Here is a 21,456-nt window from a genome sequence, read left to right as displayed (position 1 = left end):
GACTAACATTGGCATACATTTTAAAAGTAACTGATTATATTTAAATTACAAAGGTCAAAGCTATCTGATACATATTATTTTCTGATGTCCTAAGCCATGCTTTTTATTTTTTAACACCATTATCCTTTAAAACATCTGATAAATAAAAAAAAAATTTAGAAGACTGTTATTGTATTAATCAGAGTCCTTAGGGACTACTTTCTATGACCCATAACAGGTATGAGTATTAGTTTGTTCTAATTATAAGATAAAGTATGTAGTTGACCAGTTATTAATTTTATGAGAAAATTGAATTTATTACAATTTATTAAAATTTAAGTACAGTGGGGGTGATGCATGCCTATAATCCCAGTGGCTTGGGAGGCTGAGGCAGGAGGATCCAGAGTTCAGAGCCAGCCTCAGCAAAAGCCGGGTGCTAAGCAACTCAGTGAGACCCTATCTCTAAATAAAATACAAAATAGAGCTGGGGATGTGACCCAGTTGTCAAGTGCTCCTGAGTTCAATCCCCAATACCCTGCCCGCAAAATAAATTACAATATACCAATAAAAATAATAATCTGTCACATTAAAATACTCTTTAGGGACAGAATAGAGGTTTCTTCTATTAATAGCTTACATTTGAAAATTAGAATTTTATATTGGAGTTACAAAGTTAAAATATCTAGTATTTTAAAGTTATTTTCTATATTTTTACTATTCTATCTGAACAAAATTGTCTTATACATTCATTTTATAAAATAAGAGCTTTAAGAACTTACTTTATTCTTAATATTATCATTCCAGTTTTCTATTAAAGTTAAAATCATTTCATTTTCAGCATGTAGGGTTGTGTTTATATACCTTTTTCATTGGGAATTATACAGAAAAATCATAATATTAGAATGTATCTATTATTACGTTAGTTATCAGTAAGAAAAATATTTACTTTTAACCTTAAATTTTCTTGAGTGATATAGAAGCTAATATGAATGTTTTGGTTTCTTTATAGGTCTTCGGGTAACTGTACTTCTGACATCGTTCCTTATGGTTTTGGGAACTGGTCTAAGATGCATACCTATATCAGACTTAATGCTTAAAAGAAGGTAAATCCTATACATTTTAAAAATTTTCACTTTTTCTCTTTTATTATAAAAATATGTTTGATTGTAAGCTTTTAGTAAACAGTTCCATTTTTATGATCACTAGAGAGTTACTTTATAGAAGCATTTATTTTTTTACCCTAAGTGGTGATTGTTTCAGTTTATTGTCATATGGAAGGTACTATACCAGTTGTTGTGGAAATAAAGAACAAGTTAATTTTTATGCTATTCTGAAGCTATAATAACCATGATAAAATGATAATATAATACACTGTGTAAGAGTATATATATATATATATATATATGTGTGTGTGTGTATGTGTGTGTGTACACAAGTATATAGTGTGTGTGTGTGTGTGTGTGTGTGTGTGTGTATGTATATATTTCCCTGTCTCATGGGATGATTTTATACTTTTATGGCATTAAGTGTGTATTTGTGTATGTTTGTGACACGTACATGACACACACACACACAAACACACCATAATGTACCCATACACACTTAATGTCATAGAAGAGTATAAAATTACACTGTGACACAGGAAAAGTTGTAACTGAGGCTATCAGAAGAGTTTGTGAAAGAGTTGTTGGTCAAACTAGGCACTGAATGATGAATAGAATTTTTATTTACTAATTTGTTCTTTTTAGTTGTACATGACAGTAGAATGTTTTTTGACATTATTCCCATTCTTCTTGGTTGTACATGATGTGGAGTTATACTGGTCGTATATTCATATATGAACATAGGAAAGTTTATGTCTGATTCATTCTACTATCTTTCCTATTTCCACCCCCCCCCATTGCCCTTTGTCTAATCCAGTGAACTTCTATTCTTCCGTCCCACCTTTCCCCACCCCGCCCCATTATTGTGTTAGCATATCAGAGAAAATATTTGGCCTTTGGTTTTGGAAGATTGGCTTATTTTACTCAACATAATAGACTCCAGATCCATCCATTTACCCACAGATGCCATAATTTCGTTTTCTTTATGGCTGAGTAATATTCCATTGTGTATATATACCACATTTTCTTTATCCATTCATCTGTTGAAGAGCATCTAGGTTGGTTCCATAGCTTAGCTATTGTGAATTGAGCTGCTATAAACATTGATTTGACTGTGTCACTGTAGTATGCAGATTTTAACTCCTTTGGGCACATGCTGAGGAGTAGGATAGCTGGGTCAAATGGTGGTTCCATTCCTAGTTTTCTGTGGAATCTCCATACTGCTTTCAAGAGTGGTTGCACCGATTCACAGTTCCACCAGCAGTGTATGAGTGTGCCTTTTTCCCCACATCTTCACCAACATTTATTGTTACTTCTATTCTTCATAGTTGCCATTCTGACTGGAGTGAGATGAAATCTCAGTGTAGTTTTGATTTGCATTTCATCTCATCTAGAGATGGTGAATTTTTTAATATATTTATTGACCTATTTATTTGTATTTCTTCTTCTGTGAAGTGCCTGTTCAGTTCATTTGCCCATTATTGATTGGGTTATTTGTTTTTTTTTGATGTTAAAGTTTTTGAGTTCTTTATATATCCTGGAGATGAATGTTCTATCTGAGGTGCAGATGGCAAAGATTTTCTCCCATTCTGCAGGCTCTCTCTTCATGTTCTTGATTATTTCCTTTGCTGTGAAGAAGCTTTTTAGTTTGATACGATTCCATTTATTGATTCTTGATTTTACTTCCGTGCTTTAGGAGTTTTGTTAAGGAATTTGGTTCCTAAGTGGATATGATGGAGATTTGGGCCCATGTTTTTCTTCTAGTAAGCACAGGGTCTCTGATCAATTGCCTAGGTTCTTTTTTTTTTTTTTTCCCTTTAATGCACCAAACATATTCACATTTCTTTTCTTTTAAAGTAAATGACAGAGACTCAGTGTACCAGCTTTTTCAACCTAAGCTTTAACATTACATACTTAAACAATCACCAAAACTTTACTAAGTTGCCAGCATTCATGCACAACTAGAAAACATTCTTAAATTTATATTAAATCAGAAATGTATTACCATTAACGCACTAATATCTTTCATTACTAAATACTGAAAAAAAAAAAACAAAAAACAAATTATTTCTACTGGAGACTCATCCTGGCAATGTTAGCTTACAGCAGGCTGACACTAGTTGGCTCACACGTCAAACACAATGGCAAGTAGATCCATGCTGGTTTTAGAATGCAATCTTGTCCTAGCACTACTCAAAGTCAAGGGTCATCTTGGATTACGTTTAATGAAAAAGCAAAGTACATGCACAGATCACAATTTAAATGACAAAAAAAAAATGGCCCTATTTTGTCGTCCCAACAATAAACTCAAAAGTCTCTGACAAATAGGGGCTCTGCCAAGCTATTTATAAATACTTTAGATTAGGTACAATTATACTGAAAGTCAAATTTGTCTGAAATCTTCCAAAAAATGTTCCTGTTAGTCCTCAAGTGGTGTTTGTTATAGTTTAACATTTCTGTTAAATGCCTGTGTTGAATTACTTGTTATCCAAGTGTAGCAGCAGCTCCTTACCATTCATCCTTAAGGAGTTAATTGGACGTCTTCTTCAACTTCCACTCTTTCTTGACTATTCTCGACAATTCTTTTGTAGTGATTTTTCTGCCATTTACTATTTTGGTAGAAGTTGATATAGATCTGAAGTTACCCATCCCACTGCTGCCAAATGATGTAGAAGAGAATGAAGTAAGGCCATCATGACTTAGTGACCCAAATGAAGTAAATTCTGTATCCATTGAAAGCGGAGAAAAACGAGCCCGCACCTCAGTTTCTGCTTCCTCAGCAACCCCTTCGTTTCCCAAAAACGTCTTCAAATGATCTTCAAAGAATTTGAACAAAAATGGGTCTCTTCCACCAAAAAATTCCCAGAAGACATTGTCTGGGTTCCAGAATGTGAAACCAAACTCAAAAGGACTGTCAAAATGACTTCCACCTCCACCATTTAAGCCTTCTTTGCCATATTTGTCTTAGATGTCCCGTTTTCTAGCATCCGATAACCCCTCATGTGCCTCAGCTACTTGCTTGAATTTTCTCTCTACTGCTTCTTTATTCTCAGGATTTTTATCTGGATGCCTATTTAGTGCCAGTTTCTGATATGCCTTTTTAATATTCTCAGGTGAGGCATGTTCCTGCCAACCTAGAACTTCATAGTAATCCACCATGTTTTAACAGAATGCTAGAACAAGTCCGAAGACATGCCGGACCCTACAGGACCGCGACCCGGTGCTCATGGTCCTGCTCGGGGGCGCTGGTGATCATGCCTCAGTTCTTGATCCATTTTGAGTTGAGTTTTGTACAGGGTGAGAGGGGTTTAATATCATTTTGCTACATATGGATTTCCAGTTTTCCCAGCACCATTCGTTGAAAAGTCTCACTTTTCTCCAGTGTATGTTTATGGCACCTTTGTCTAGTATGAGATAACTGTATTTGTATGGGTTTGTCTCTGTGATTTCTATTCCATTCCATTGGTCTACATGTCTGTTTGCCAATACCATGCTGATTTTGTTACTATATCTCTGTAGTATAACTTAAGGTCTGGTATCGTGATCTCTTCTGCTTCACTTTTCATGCTGAGAACTGCTTTATCTATTCTGGCCCTCTTATTTTTCCAAATGAATTTCATGACTGCGTTTTCTATTTTTATGAAGATTGTCATTGGAATTTTCATAGTAATTGCATTAAATATGTATAGAGCTTTTGGTAGTATTTTGACAATATTAATTCTGCTTATCCAAGAACATGGAAGATCTTTCCATCTTCAAAGGTCTTCTTTAATTTCTTTCTTTAGTTTTCTGTAGTTTTCATTGTAGAGATATTTCACCTCTTTTTTTAGATTGATTCCCAAACATTTTATTTTCTTTGAGGCTATTGTGAATGGATAGTTTCCTAATTTCTCTTTCAGTTGTTTCATCACTGATGTATAGGAACGCAGTGGGTTTATGGGTATTGATTTTGTGTCCTGCTACTTTGCTGAATTCATTTATGGTTCTCAAAGTTTTCTGGTAGAGTTTTTTGGGTCTTCTAAATATAGAATCATGTCCTTGGCAAATAGGAACAGTTTGAGTTCTTCTTCTCCTGTTCATAGCCTTTTCATTTCTTTTTCCTATCTAATTGCTCAGCTAGAGTTTCAAGGACTATGTTAAATAGAAGTGGTGAAAGAGGAGATCCTTGTCTTATTCCAGTTTTTAGAGGGAATACTTCCAGTTTTTCTCCATTTAGAATGATGTTGACCTTGGGTTTAGCTTATAAAGGCTTTTACAATGTCGAGGTGTGTTTCTGTTATCCCCAGTTTTTCTAGTGTTTTGAAAATGGATGCTGTATTTTATCAAATGCTTTGTATCTGTTGGGATAATCATGATTCTTGTCTTTAAGGCTATTGATGTAATGAGTTACATTTATTGATTTCTGTATGTTGAACCACCCTTGCATCCCTGGGATTAACCCTACTTGATCATGGTGCACAATCTTTTTAGTATGTTTTTGTATGTGATTTTCCAGTACTTTATTGAGAATTTTTGCATCTATGTTCATCAGGGATATTGGTCTGAAATTTTCTTTCCTTGATGTGTCTTTGTCCACTTTTGGTATCAGGGTGATACCAGTTTCATAGAATAAGTTTGGAAGGGTTCCCTCCTTTTCTATTTCATGGAATAATTTGAGGTGTATTAGTGTTAGTTCTTCTTTGAAGGTCTGGTAGAACTCCACTGAGATTCATGTGTTCCTGGGCTTTTCTTAGTTGGTAAGCTTTTGATGGCATCTTCTGTTTCATTGCTTGAAACTGATCTGTTTAAATTTTCCATATCTTCCTGATTCAGTTTGAGTAGGTTGTATGTCTCTAGGAATTTGTCAATATCTTCAAGTTTTTCTATTTTATTAGAATATAAATTTTCAAAATAGTTTCTGATTATCATTTGTGTTTTCATAGTGTCCATCATGATATTTCCTTTTCTGAAGAATAGAATTTTGAGGAACATTGTTAGGGGAATGATATTCTGGAGTTGGGAATAACAGAAGTGAAGGCCCATACAAGGCATGTAACAGAAGCCTATTCTGAGATGGCTGTGTAGTTTCATTTGTGTGCAGTAGGGTTTCTGCAGCTGGGATCTGTGGACTTATTTTCATGGGATGCAAGGTATATAAAGATTTTAAGATTTTATTCTCACTTGGATTATGATATTAAAATTATTTTACTAGTAATCTGCAATAGAAAGATATTTTATTGATGAGACTATAATTTTCTTAAACTGATATTTCTCAAGCTGGAATCCTTGGTATGGCCTTGAGAGTTCTTGAGAAATATTTTCCCTGTCAATAAGATCCATAAATTATTCAGGTTTTGGAGACCCTTGTCTATCGACTAAAGTGTAAGAATGGATATAAAAGGATGAGGTTAGAAAAGGGTATCCTGATGATGAACGTTGTTGATGCCAACGTGGAGAATTGTGCAGTCCTCCCTTGGCAAGTTGTAAGCAAGCCACTTTGATTCTTACACAGAGAAGTGATAGTATCAAACCTTTGCTAAGAAAACTACTGATTGAAGTATGTAGGGTAGAGATTTCAGCAGGTGGAGACTGCCATCAGAAGACCGGGAAAGATGCAGTGAAAGCCCAAGTTGAAGTCTTTCTTTTGTTTATTTACTCACTTTTTCCTTCTTTCATCCATTCAACAAAATTCATTGGGTTCCTACTAGGTGCCCCACACTTTCCTGGGAATTGGAAGTATAAGAGAGAGACCTAAACAGACAAAAGTTTCTACCTTGTAGATTAGTAAAATACATGGAATGTGCTATAAGTGGGGGCTGGGGGGGACAGAATTGGAAAGAAAAATCTGGAATGTTGAGGGAAGGATGGAGTGATTTCAGGGAGAAAAGACCTTACTGGGAAGATAATCCTCTGGGATACAAACTGGAAGGAAGTTACGGATGATGTAGTATCTAGGTCACTAGCATTCTATGCAGAGAGAGAACCACAGTGTAAACAGGGAGATAGGGGAAGAGCATACCTGGAAGGGAGGCCAGTATGACTGGAGATAACTGAGTGACTTCATGGGAAGCATGAAAGGACCTGAAGTTAGAGCAGTTATGGTTGGTGGTGTCAATGTGGGATCCGATCCTTTAAGACCTTATCAGCTTCTGTGAGAATCTCTTCTTTCTCTGAGGTAGGAAACCACTGGAGGATTTAAACTGAGAAGTGTCCAGGTTATAGTCTGTTGTATGGGGAAGAGACTGCAGCTGCAGGCCACCAACATAGGCAGGGAGACCAGTTGGGAAATCAGTCAGTAAACCAAGTGAGAGATGATGATGGCTTGGGCCATCAGGGTTGCAGTGGTGGTGTGAGAAGTACCCAAATTCAGATTATTATATTTTGGAGAATTTGCTGATAGCCCATGTGTGGGAAAGGCAAGGAGGAGGAATCCAGAATGCCTTCTTGCTGTGAAAAGTCTGTGGGAGTGGAAACAATGACACAGATACAAGAGAGAACCTGAGAAAGAGATTGGATGTGACATGGTTGAGTCGCCACTCTAGAGACTTGTGAAATTGTTGATTCTATTAACAGGGAACACAGCAGAAGGGGGAAGTAGATTTTAGCAACAAGATGTTGACTTCTGTTTGCACAAGAAATTTTCAGTTTCAAAATGGATATTCATTTTTTAATTTTCAGAATATGTTCTCTTTTCAGGAAATTCAGGGCACAGGTATTTTAAAAGGAAGACAGAAAAATAATTTGGGTTCCTCTAGAAAGGTAGTCATCATTTCCCATCCTTCTGAGTTAGGTCTTGAACACATGACTTTCATTATTGTATTTGAGACAGTCTTAATTTTCAAATATCCACAGAGTTTTTTTTTTAAAGATTCACAGTTTTTAAATATAAATTTCAATACAAGCTTAAACTCAATGATATATTCTTTAAATATTTCTGTTAATATTTTTGTTAGCCTTTATTCCGTTTGAGGCCATTTATGCTATTATTTATTTCCAGTCTTAAATCCCTTATATCCTTTCTACAGATAAAATATTAGGAATAAAGATTTCACTCTGCATCATGATGGAGAAGGTCATATGAAAAGAAGCAAAACTCATAAAGAAATATAAACAAGACAGATAGGAAACAGAAATGAGTGCACAAGCATTGAATCTTTTACAAAAAAAAGGTTATTGACTTAATTTTCAACCTCATGTGTTCATCTGTAAAGATATAGGAATATTTCTCAAGACTTATTTTCTGTTCATACAGTATTTCTTATAAGTAGTATCATTAAAATTTTTCAGTGCAACTGGTAAAATGAAAATAATGTAATTATTATAATTAATTAATACAGTTATTACAGTTGGCGCTTTCCATAATAGGAACTTAATTACCTTGATGGTTACTGGACCATCTAAATGATCATGTTCTTGTGGTAGTTCATAAGTCTCCAGAAATTGTCCACTTTTTCTATATTGTATGGTTTGTACAGTGCCACTGATGTTAGTCATCATCTTTTTTTTTTTTTTTTTTCTTATGCTGGTTTTGGGTTTATTTCGATCATTTTTTGTTTCGGAAAGTGGAAACAACATAAGCATTTGATGCTGTGAATCTCTCTCCGCAATAGTTTCATTGCATCCACAAATTTTGCTATGTTATATTTTAATTTTTGTTCATTTCCAGATGTTTCCTCAGTTTTTCCTTTCAGTAGTGAAAATGTATCTCAAAGAACTCAGAGAAAAATGGCCTTATGTATTCACCACATATTTGTTACTTTGTTGCTTTCTCTTTATCCCTGATGCCCATTATCATTTCTTCCATTATCATTTTCTTTCTATCTGAAGGACCAAGGATTGTTTTTGTTAACAAGTCTGCTGGCTCTTGTCTTTATAGGAAGATATGTTTATTTTTCCTTCCACTCTGAAAAACTTTTTCTATAAGATTTTGATTTTTCTGTTTCTCCTTTGGGCACTTAAAGAAAAATTGCTTCACTGCCTTCTGTCTCACATCAGTTCTGATTCTTATTCCACAGTTGTTTAAATGGTTTCATGTCTGTCAATAAGGTATCATTTTCTTCCTGTTGACTTCAAGTGTCTTCCTTCATCCTTGGTTTGTAAGTGCTCTGGATGTGTCTGGGGGGCATGGGCTTCTTTGAGCTAAACCTGGGTAGGTTTAGCCTACCAAGGTTGGCTAAGCAGCTTAAGACTGTAGGTTCATGTCTTTCACCACTTTTGGAAAATTGAACCTTAAATTTTTCTGTACTGTACTCTATCCTCTTGTTTTAGATCTCTGATAGCATTAACACTACATCCCCTCGTAGGTCTCTGAAGGGTCTGTTCATTAACAGTAACAGCAGCAGCAAACAGCAACACAAACTTTCTTCTCTGTGTTTTGAGCAAACTGTTAATAGATCTTCGGGTTCACTCATACATATCTGTCATTTCTGTTCTGTTCTTTAGTCTATTTACTAAGTCTTTTTTTTTTAATTCTGAAATTTCATCTTGTTTCTTTTGATATCATCAATTCTTTACTGAGACTCCTTGGCTTTTTATATTTGAAGAGCATTTGTCATTTCTTTGTGAATCACTTTAATTATCACTTTTAAATTCTTCATCAGATAATTCCTATGTGTATCATCTTATTATTAACTCTAATGGTTTTGTTTTCTCATGGAAGTTTCAGATTTATCTATTTTTTAATATTGATTACTTTTGAATTGTATTCCCAATAGTTTGAATAATATTGCATTTTCAATATTATTTTAACAGTTGACCTAATTGAGTTCAGGTACAAATTTCAACCAGTTTTATGTGCTTTCAATGTAGTTTCTCATATCAGAGCCTATTCAGTCATATTCAAATATGTCTTGAATACATGTATAACACTTGGTGGCTAGTCTGCGACCTTGTCTGTGAATTGTCATGTAGTTCAGTCTTAAAGTCAATGATGTGGTATATATGGTTGGATCCATGCATGTGCCACTTGGAAATAGGTCCAGAAGCATCTTTATCAGGTGGTTTTCCTTTTTCCTCCCTTACAGCAATCTCCTTTTTATTTTTCTGGTCTTCCTCTCTGGTTCTCCAATCAAAAAGTTGGAGCTCTGTTTATTCACTGTGTTGTTACATACTTTTCTCAAGTTCACTTATGTCTGGAGCCATGCAGCACTAGGATATAAAAAAAAAAAAAATCTGAAAATCATCTCTGATCAGAGAGGTAGGTTCTCCTCTCTTCATCTACACTGTGGACTCTTGGAATCCCTGTTTTGGCCACTGATGCTCACTCTGCCATGCTACCGTGGGATTTCTTTGGAGCTGGACATGAGAGAGTGGAGAAACAGAAAGGCAAAAAGTTATTTTCTCTCATTCTCTGTGATCACTGGACCACCTTTCCCTGGTCTTTGAACCAGTGCTAAAGGGGGCTTCTTCTGGAACTCTGCCCAGGCAGATGCTTACTTCCAGCTTTTGGGTAGCTTAGAGTTCAGCCCGAGTGTATTGAGTTAGTAAACTCATCACATATTTTATGGTACTTCAAATTCTGGGTTTCCTCACTCACCAGGTGCCATTCAATTTTCAGAGTCCTCAAATAGCTCCATTCATTGTTTTCTTCATTTTGCCCAGAACTGATAACTTGTTTTTGAACTACTGAATTATTGTTGGGTTGTTGTTGTTGTTTTGTTAAAGCAGCTAGACCTAGCCTAACTTATTGAGTCCATTCCACCACCCCTTTGTTCTTGCATTGTACATGTCTGCAAAATCCCTTAATCTTGGATCAATCCTAAGAACCACCTCTCTGCCCACTATACCTAAGTGATGTAGTGGGCTAGAGAAAATTAATTTAGCCATGTGGCCTGGTAAGTTTCATTTGTGAAATATTTCTTTCCCATTTTTCATCAAATTACTCTTAATATTTGCCTTATTCTGCAAGACCTTCACTGCCATCCTCTTACTTTCAGAAAATGTCTTTACTATCTACTTCTCAGAGAAAATGTAGCTAGTAGGAAGCTTTTTTTTTTAACCTTTATTTATTTATATGTGGTGCTGAGAATCGAACCCAGTGCCTAACACTTGCTAGGCAAGTGCTCTGCCACTGAGCTACAACCCCAGCCCATGGAAGCTTCTTACTGGTCACTTTTAGATGTAGCTATCTATGTATCATTCCTCCTGTTTAATATAAAGAAATTTCCTCCTTCCCTTCTCTAATTGAAGAGCTGTTGCTTCTTATGCTCTGGATCCCATATCCTTCTGCCTTCTCATAGTATTCACACATTATTGTCTCTCTTTATTCCCTCTCCCACTGATCTTCTGCAAGGGCCCTCTGATGGTTATTTTAGGTGTCAACATGTCTAAATAAAGGGATGCCTAGATAACTGACAGAGCATGATTTTGGATGTTGTCTATGAGAGTATTTTTACAGGAAATTGGTATATGAGTTGGTGGATTCAGTGGAGAAGAGTTCCCCTTAACATCCAGTTGGCTGAGGACCTGGATAGAGGAAGAGGCAGATGAAAGGTGAATAGACTCTCTACTGGAGCTGGGACGACCTTCTTCTCCTACCCTTGGACATCAAAACTCCAGGATCTCTGGTCTTTGGACTCTGAGACTTGCACTAGCGTCCTCCACTTCATCCTCCACACCCTGCCTGTATTCTCAGGCCTTCCACCTGAGACTAAGGGCTACACCATCAGCTTCCCAGTTTCTAGAGCATTTGGATTTGTATTGAGCCATGCCACTGTCTCCCTGGGTCTCCATCTTGCAGGAGGCCTATCAGGGGGCTGCACAATCTCTATAATCACACAATAAATTCTGTTATATCTATCTCTCTATTTCCTATTAATTGTCTTCCTCCCTCCCTCCCTTTCCCTCTCCCTCTCCTTCTACCTCCCTCCCTTCCTCTCTCTGTGGAGCTAATTAGCTTGACTAATGAGCCTGACTAATACAGGCTCCTATCCTTCAGTGTATAACATAAAAAGTCTGTATTTTACTTTAAATAATGCAAAATTTCCTAATGTTTCTTCTGCAATAGGATAATCTAGCAGCAATAAGAGTTTTTAGATCTATGAGACTTAATATTATAAAATTCCATTTTTTCCTCATGAAAAGTTTGATGTAGGTATCCTTGATTGGGTTGCTCTTCTAGATACTTCTCTGACTCAGGGATACAAATTTCTTTCATCCTGACCCACAGCCATCTTCTACATGAGGACTTTGGGGTTGCTGTAGAAGGGAAGACAAGATGAAGTACTTCTCTGCACACTTGGTCCTGAGTCACCTAAACACTTTACTCACAGTCCTTAGCCTAACCTGGTCCCTTGGCTCCACTTGGAGAGAGCTGGGCAAATGCTTCCCAGTCTCATGTCTATGCTGTAGAAGGGGAACCCATGACTTCAGTGTTCAGCAGTCCCTCAGCTACACTCCTTGCCCCTCGTTCTGCCACACATCCATCCATGTGCACTGCACCATGATCTTTCCAAACTTGAATGTGATCATGTCCCTTCCCCATTTAGTACTCATCAGTTACTCTCCATAGCCCACTGAAAGAAGTCCAACCCCTTCATCAAGGCACTCGAGACCATTTAGGATTGAGCCCTTCCAGCCCCACTTCCTACAGGGTCTTGTCTTAGACACTAGTCTCAGCAGACTGCTTCTAGTTCCCAGAAGCCACAAAAATGTAATGTGCCTCTGTTCATTAACACATGGTCTTCCATTTTTCTGAAATGTTGCTCTTTGCTGTTTAGTGAGCACATTTCTACCTCTCCTTCAGAACCCAGATAAGCACCTTCATTTGGAGCCCCACACTTAAGTATTGTTGGTCATTTAGTTCCTTTGTGTCACCTCTGAGCTTTTGGAAAACCTCCATAGTGGAACCCTCATACTGAGTTGCAGTTGTATTTTTACATACCTGTCTTTCCCTCTTTAAACTGAGTTCATGAGAACTGGGACCATGACTCACTATCTTAGTATTTCCAATCTCTATTGCAGTGTTGACCATATGATGGATGCTTAATAAATGTTTGTGTAATGAAATCTAAATCATTGAATCACTGAGGTAGAATTTCAAATATTTCTTATACCTGAATTTTAGTTTAATATTTACTCAGTATTTTAAAATTTGGGGGCAAAATTATGAATTGGTGCTATAGTCACTCTGTTTTCATCTAATGAGCAAGAATGGCATTAAATAATGAAGGCCTTATAGAAGTACACTCACATAAATTCTTGATTTGGTGAGGGCAGCTGCTTCATACTGCATCATTGAAATTCTTGAAGGTAATACAAAGTGGGCTGATGTCACGGGAACTTAAAGTGACATGGATTATTACAGAAAGAATAGCAAATATTTCAACTCTGGAGGGTCAAAGAGCACAGAGAAGAGCCATAAGAACTAAGAAACCTTGAGTGACGAAGACAAAAAGCTTGAAGAAACATTACTAAAGTCTGTAATGTAAAAATGAAGGGTGCAGAAGACCATGCTTCCTTGAACTCCTCTCTTCTGAACCATCAAAGCACAGCTAAACTAGTTTAATATAGTTTTTAAAAAATATTTTTTAGTTGTAGTTGGACACAATATCTTTATTTATTTTGATGTGGTGCTGAGGATCCAACCCAGTGCATCGTCACACGTGCGAGACAAACACTCTACCACTGAGCTACAGACCCAGCCCCAAGTTTTGAATTAACTATATTTCAATTAGTAATTTTTTGAAAACCACTATCCATCCATGTTGCACATGGTAATTCTTAGACTGGTCTATCAGCTCATCACCACTCCATCTCTACGAGTCTATGTAAGTGGAAGTCACCAAGTCACAGTATGTTGAAAAACAACACACATATAAAACCAAATATCTCGGGCTGGGGAGATAGCTCAGTTGGTAGAGTGCTTGCCTCGCAAGCACAAGGCCCTGGGTTCAATCCCCAGCACCACAAAAAAAAAAAAAAAAACAAATATCTCAATGCCTGAATTATGTCCTCTGAACCATAGTGAGTTACTATGACAATTTGGGTGGTCTCCAGTGTGATCTGTTCTTGGACTTTGCCTCCCAGGGAGAGAGAATGAAGCAGGACTTTGATTTACCAAATTGAAATGAAGATCAGGAAAACTGTCCTTGCTCTGGAGGCTGGTTCAGAGCAGGACAGGAATTGGAGATGATCTCAGCCCTCATTTATGACATCAGTTATGGCAAGAGATGGAAGCAACAGTGGGAAGCTTCCCTCTCTGTGAATTTGGAGATCAGGATCACGGAGTCACCTTTTGAGTTGAACTAATGAAATTCACATACAGTGGATAAAATTAGCTCTCTGTTGCTAGAGACTGTCTGAAATAGGTGGGTCTTACGAAAATGCAATCAAGGTAGATGATTTGGATGTAATCAGAGAAAGTAAGTCAAGAATGTGCAGGACACTTCATCGTCTGTATTGTATGTTGGTAACTGTAGGCAGGAGGAGTGTGGCTGGAGAAGGTTGGTCGCTGGAGGCATGCCCTGAAAGGATGCATCTTCCCTGTGGCCACTTCCTCCTTCTCCTCCTCCCTCTCTGCTTTCCATCTCAGCTTCTTGATCCTATCACAAACTGGGCCCTTCCACCACAATGTTCTGCCTCACCTTGGACTCAGAGCAATGGAATTGGCCTTCCATGAACAAAGACCTCTGAAACCATGAACTACAATTAAACTTTGCCTTCTCTAAGTTGTTCTTGTCAGATATTTTGGTCACAGTGATGAAAAGCGGACTAAAACAGTATGATTCTAGTAAACATAGATTTTTCTAGAAATATACCCCATTGTACAGTCCTTTGCAGGTGGCAAAGTTACATTTAAAATGACTGTAACCAGGGAGGCCAAGGCAAGTGGATCTTGAGTTCAGGGCCAGCCTGGGTAACACAGGGAGACCATGTCTGAGGGGAAGGGGGTGAAAAAAGAAAAGAAGAAAAGAATAGGAAAAGACTATAACAGAAAAGATGGTTTATTTGCTAAATCATTTTATAACAGCTACTTAACTCTCTTGAGGAGAAAAAAATGAAGAACCTAGGTCCTTGCCTTACCACTTAAGTAAATTACTATTGGGTTGAAAACTTAAATATAAAAAACAAGCCATAAAAATATTAGAAAATGATTGTTTAAAGAACCTGAATATGTGGAAGGCTTTCACTAAGACACAAATCCCAGAAGTCATAAAAGAAAGGCATAAAACATTTGACTACATAAAAATGTAGAATGTCTTCATGATTAGATATACTATAAAACAAAGTCAAAAGCCAAGTTAAAAAGTAGGACATATTTGCAAAAAAAAAAAAGGGGGGTAATTTTTTTAGTTGAAAGTAACCTGTTTGAGTCAATTAAGAGAAACAGCACCTCAGTAGGGAAGTGGGTAATGGCTATGAGCAGCATTTATAGAAATTAAAATATAAGTGATATAAACTTAAGAAAAGGTCACAACTTTGTATCATAATTAAAGAAAATGAAATTTAAAGCAGCAGTTACATGTCTCTATTGGCAAAGATGGAAAAAAAAATACGGTAATGGACTGTGTTGCCTGAGATACAGAAAAAAACAGGCACTGCTAATGTGAGAGCAGTTTGTGGTATCCTGTTGGGAGGGAATTTTGGCATTATATCAGACTGAAAATGTACATTTTTTTAACCCAGTATTTGCACTTGTAGAAAATTAGCCCACATATGAAGCTCTACCAGTTTGCAGTGACTGCCATATTTGTGCAATTTAACTTGTAACAGCAGAAGGCTGGATGCATCCCAGGTGCCTTCAACAGATAACTGGTTATGGTGCAGTATATCCTGGAACAGTATGCGTCTGTAAAAGGAAGTAAATGTTTAGTAAGTGCTGATATGGAAATATCTCCAATATACATTGTTAAGTAAAAAGGAAAGTTTATAACATTATGATTAATTTGCACCTCCATTGGCAAAAAAGAAGGAAGGAGATATATCCCAGTTTTGGGCAAAGACTAATTTTAGAAGAAAATATTACCACGTTGCTTTTGGGTAAAAGGCCTAAGGAACTAGAAGTCTGGCCTACAAAGGAAATAGACTTTTTATTTTATGCTCTTCACCACTTCTGGAAATATTTTTGCCATGTGCATATATTACCTTTTTGACTAAGAGCACTAGTTAAATAAAACTAAAATGCCTATATCAGAGATTCAATGGTGAAATTAAAGAAAAAGACAAGGAAGGATTGTTACGGTTTGGATATGAGGTGTCCCCCAGAACTCCTGTTTTAATGCAGGAATGTTTGGAGATAAAATCAATGGACTATGGGAGCTGTAAACTAATTGTAGCTTTGAATGGACTGACTAGGTGGTAACTGTAGACAAGTGGGGTATGGCTTGAGGAGGTGGGTCACTGGGGCCTGTCCTAGAAGGGTGTATCTTTCCTGCAGTCCCTCCCCTCCCTTTCTCTGCTTCCTGATCCCACTGTGATCTCTGCCGTATGCTACCTCACTTTGCTCACCTTGGGTCCAGAGCAGTGGTGTAACAGTGGTCCACTTTATGCTTTGAATATAGCCCTTGCTGCTCTGCCACTATGACTTACTTTTTAAGTGCACATTTTTCTTTCTTTTCCTCTCTTCCTGCTCCTCCCTAATCTCTCCCCTTCCCTAATCTTAGAAGAAATAGAATTACTTTTCTTCCCTATCCTAGGCAGAGTTATCTGCCCTGGAGCACACACCCACCACAGGAATAAAGTAATTCAGACTTGGGGGAATGGCACCAAAAGATCTCAGAAATGACTCTCCTAAAGTAACAATTGAATTACAACTCTAGACAAATCACCTCTTTAAAAGCCCCCTGCTCCTCTTGTTGGGCAGAATCACAGCTTCTGGGACAGGAGTCCCCTGTGCTTCCCTTTACTAGCAAAAACAACCATGTCCTCGTTATTGGAATAGCATCAGGAACAAGGATGGAGCTTTAGGTAACAATGGAGTTGATCATCTGTAGACGAACCTCTGAAACCATGAAGCCCAAGTAAACGTTTCCTTCTCTAAATTGTTCTTGTCAGTTATTTTGGGCACAATAACAGGAAAGCCAATTCTAAAACAGAAATTGGTACCCAGATGTAGGGTCATTGCTGTAACTAACCTGATTATGTGGTACAGAAGCCTTTGGAGCTGGTTTTCTAGAGGAATTTTGAAGTTTGGAGACGCAAGCTGAAGGATATTGTAACAGGCTTAATGGATGATTCTGGTAGAAACTCAGAAGACCAAAATGCTGTTAGGAATGTGGACTGTGCTTATGAGGTTCAGAGGGAATTGAAGACTCTATTGAAAATTGAACTAGAAGCTACTCATGTTACATTCTGGCAGAGAACTTGGCTGCATTTTTCCCATTTCTTAAGACTTTGTGTAAGGCTGAATTTTAAAGTGATGGGCTGACTAATCTGGCAGAGGAAATTTCAAGGCAGCACAGCATTTATCTAGTGACATGGGTATTTCCTGCAGCTTTTGGCCAGGATTACTGTGAGAATCCTGAGCAGAAAACAGCACTAAAGGAATTTCAAAACCTTGCAGTTTAGCCAGAAAAGTGCATGTAAAGTTAGAACCAAGGAAGTTGTGCATGTTGAAGAGATGATAACCCCTAAAGAGATGCTAATTACTTTGCACAGAGACAATAAGATGCCTAAAAGTCACCTCAGGAATTAGCAATTCCATATCCATAACAGGCTCAAAGATGAAGGAAGAGAAATTCCTTTGAGAAAAGATCATGGGAGCACACTGCTTATCCAAAGGGGCCTAGGAATTTGATTCTCCATTGCTGAGCTGTGCAGTCAGTCAGATGCTTCTGCAGCTATGATTCTAGGGGACCTGGGTATAGCACAAGCTGGCAGCAGACCTTGCCCAGAGTAATGATGTTGGCTGTTTGTGGACTGAGACCTCTGGAACTGTGAACTTCAGGTAAACTTTTCCTCCTCTAACTTGTTCTTCACAGATGAAAAAACTAATTAAAACAATGATTATATGTAAATTTCCTCAGTCTAGAAATGTAAACCTTTTGATGTAAAATGAGTAATCGGTAGATTTAGGAACTAAGACTCTTCTCTGTAAAATACATAAGAGTCCTAGATTAGTATTTTTAAGAATAAGATCTATACCCAAGTACAGTAGGGCACACCTGTTAATCCCAGCAACTTTGGAGGATGAGGCAAGAAGATAGCATGTTCAAGCCCAGCCTTAGCAACTTAGTGAGACCCTGTCTCAAAATACAAAAAAAAATTTTTTTTTTTAATTAAAGGACCGTGGATGTAGCCCTTGCAGTGGTAGACTGCCCCTGGGTTCAATTCCAGTACTGTAAAATAAGTAAGTAAATGGGTAAATAAGATCCACTGACCACCAGGTTATTAAAATTACAGATGTTGGCCCGACTGCAGGCCTACTGAGGCTCTGGGGAAAACCATGAGAATAAGCAATCTTAACAAGCTCTTTTAGTTAATCTTATGCTCATTTAAGTTTGAGAACTACTATCCTAAGAGCATCTTCATTTTTTATTTGATCTAATTGATTATACATGATAGTAGAATGCATTTTCAAACATTGTACACAAATGGAGCATAACTGCTCATTCCTCTGGCTATACATGATGCTGAGTTACTCCAGTAGTGTAATTATACATGTATATAGGGTAATAATGTCTGCCTCATTCTACCGTCCTTCCCATCCCCACCACCCCATCCCTCCCCTCATTGTCCTGCATAATCCAAAGGTCCCTCATTCTTTCTTACCCCCCCCCCCCCCACTGTGGATCAGCATCTGCTTATCAGAGAAAACATCCAGCCTTTGTTTTTTTGGGATTGGTTTATTTGTCAAAATAAGAACAATAACAGATAATGTAGGTAAATATGTAAAACATTCCTTCAAAGTAAGAAAAAATGTAATATACCAAGAGAAAAAGACAAGTACCAAAAAGAAATACAAACTAAGATAAGGAGTTGCCTTTTGGCCTAACAAATGTGGGTAGGCACAATAACTCCCCCTCCATTTACTAAACCAGTAAATGTGACATTATGTGGCAGAGGAGAACCATGGTTGCAGATGAAATTAAGCTTGTACTATGTTTTGGTTATGATTTAGTTGTCTCCAGTAGGTCCATTGTGATTGAAGGCTTGATCTACAAGGTGGCAGTATTGAGAAGTCATAGAACCTTTAAGAGGTAGAACCTAGTGGGAGGTCCTTAGGTCATTCTAGGAATGAGGTATTTCTTGTGGGAACTCTTTGGTAGTTCTCCAAGAGAGTTGTTGTGAAAGGAACAAGCCTGTTGTTCCCTTCCAACCCAGCCACCTGTATTTTCCATACTTCCTGACTGTTCCCACATTCTCCCACCAGGTGATACAATTAAGTAGCAACCCTCTCTACATAGCCTGTGCTGTGCCATTTGGACTTTTAGCCTCCAAAGCTGCTAGCCAAAAAACTTCTTTTCCTCCTAAGTAACCTGTGTCTGGTATTTTGTTTTGGTAACAAAAAGCCGACTACTATAGCTTGCTCCTCATAATCAACTGACCTTAAAATAGGGAGAATGTCCTGGGCTGTCCAAGGGGGGTTCTGATGCAATCACAAAAATCTGTAAAAAAGACAAAAGAGGAAGTCAGGGAGGGACTCAGATCACAGTTGCTGACTTTGAAGATAAAGGAAGGACAAGGAATGTGGGTATGTTACTGTCTATGGATACTGGGTTAATTGTCTCTGTTCAGCAAAGAATTGAAGAATAGGACACAGAGAGAGCAAGCAAGAAGTAGGTTTATTGCAAACGCAACAGAGATACAGAGATATACTTCTCTGAAGAGTAGGGGCCCCAGAACTGGGAATATGGTGGGGGAATGTTGGCCTATTCATTTTATGGTCTCTGAATTTTTTTCCTTTCCTTATCTCCTCCCTGTCCACATGTTCCTCACTGTTGATTGGTGCCCCCTCTTTCCACATCTGTTTTAGTTTTTTCTATTGGATCCCTACTTACGAGCACAAGTATGGAAACGTTTGTCTGATTGGGTCCCCTGCTTGTGTCCATGGCACTTTCATCAAGCAGGAAGTTGACATCAGAAGATCCTTTCCATGCTCCTTTGTTCTGACTCTGCCCCCAACCTCCTTACTTGCCATCTTGCCCTGACTGCCTAATCCCTTCTACATCTTCCCTCAGATAGCTACCAGAAACCAGAAAAGGCAAGGGAATAGATTCTTTCTCAGAGCCTCCAGAAAGGAACACAGCCCTGCCAACACCTTGAATCATGTTGGGCTTCTGATTTCTAGAACCTAACACTAATATGTGTTATTTAACCTGTAGTTTGTGGTAATTTGTTGAACAGCAATAAAAAACTAAATGAACCAAGGTAGGTGTGTGTGTGTGTGTGTGTGTGTGTGTGTGTGTATTAAACAGTAGTACTCAATGCTGGTTAAGCAGGTAATAGGGACCATTACTGATGTAAATTACTATAAATCCGTCTGTAAAACAATTTTGGAGTATGTTCCAGAAGGCTAAATGTTCATACCACTTTACTTTATTGATCCCAATAGATTACATGTTTAAAATGATCTAGTGCAACTGTATATTCATTATGATTTCTGTGATTACCTACACTTAAGTAATGATTCAGGGAAAGATACATTGGGAAAAAAACTGAAAGAAAAGACTGCAAATCAAAATATTATTAATAGTTGTCTCAGCTGAGGTGTTTAGTTTGTGATTTTTTTTTCTTCTCTAGGCATTTCTTTTTTAAATTTTCTACTATAAGGATATATACTTTTAAATTAAGAGGACAAAATAAAATTTTTGAGACAGTAAAGATATAAGACAAAATGTGGGGAGGTAGACTTCTTCTCAGACCTGGACTAAGTCTATTTTTCCCCTGTACCTTGCTAAGAGAGTACTTGTCTGTGAGATAAATGTGTTTGGAGAAATGGAAACAGAAGGAGAATAAATGATTCACTGAAGATTAATAAAGTTACTGGGAAGATGAGTCTTCTTGTATCTAATCCAATATTCTTTTCATTGCTTTTATGTTCTTTCTGTAATGACACCTGATAAGTTATCATTTTAAGCATTCAGGGATGGCTGTAACATTCATCTTCATATTCTGTTTAGTGTCCAGCTGCAAATGCCTTGACCATAGTGGATATTCAAGATATATTTAATTGAGTCATAATTGACCAAAATCATTAAAGGAAATAAAAGTATAACAAAATTTTATAAAAGAAAACTGAAACTACAGAAAAAATATTTAGAAGACTCGAGTGAGGCTTTTCTACCATCATCTCTATTTTTTCTTTCCTAACTTCCTTTTGTGCGGGGATTTCAGCCATGTCCAGCATGGATGTGGGGGAAGAGTTAACTGCCGGAGGGCAATGCTGGCTATGAATCAATTAATTACCCATAAACTTACCTAATCAATAAATACACAAGAGTCAATACTCTTTTCA

General features: G+C 37.4%; 1 protein-coding gene and 1 pseudogene across 1 annotated transcript in view; one reads left to right on the top strand and one right to left on the bottom strand.

Moving 5' to 3' along the window:
• Slc49a4 (solute carrier family 49 member 4) overlaps positions 1–21,456 on the top strand; it is a 95,392-nt gene that overhangs the window by 16,305 nt on the left and 57,631 nt on the right. Inside the window, 1 exon segment of the mRNA XM_047565166.1 lies at positions 989–1,082. Within this exon segment, the coding sequence (XP_047421122.1) occupies positions 989–1,082 (94 nt within the window).
• On the bottom strand, positions 3,560–4,241 carry LOC124993371 (dnaJ homolog subfamily B member 6-like; annotated as a pseudogene).

This window comes from Sciurus carolinensis, chromosome 9 (genome assembly GCF_902686445.1).
Source record: "Sciurus carolinensis chromosome 9, mSciCar1.2, whole genome shotgun sequence".
In the NCBI taxonomy this organism is placed as follows: domain Eukaryota; kingdom Metazoa; phylum Chordata; class Mammalia; order Rodentia; family Sciuridae; genus Sciurus; species Sciurus carolinensis.
The sequence above is the reverse complement of the archived record's forward strand: the minus strand, read 5'-3'. Positions and strand labels throughout refer to the sequence as shown.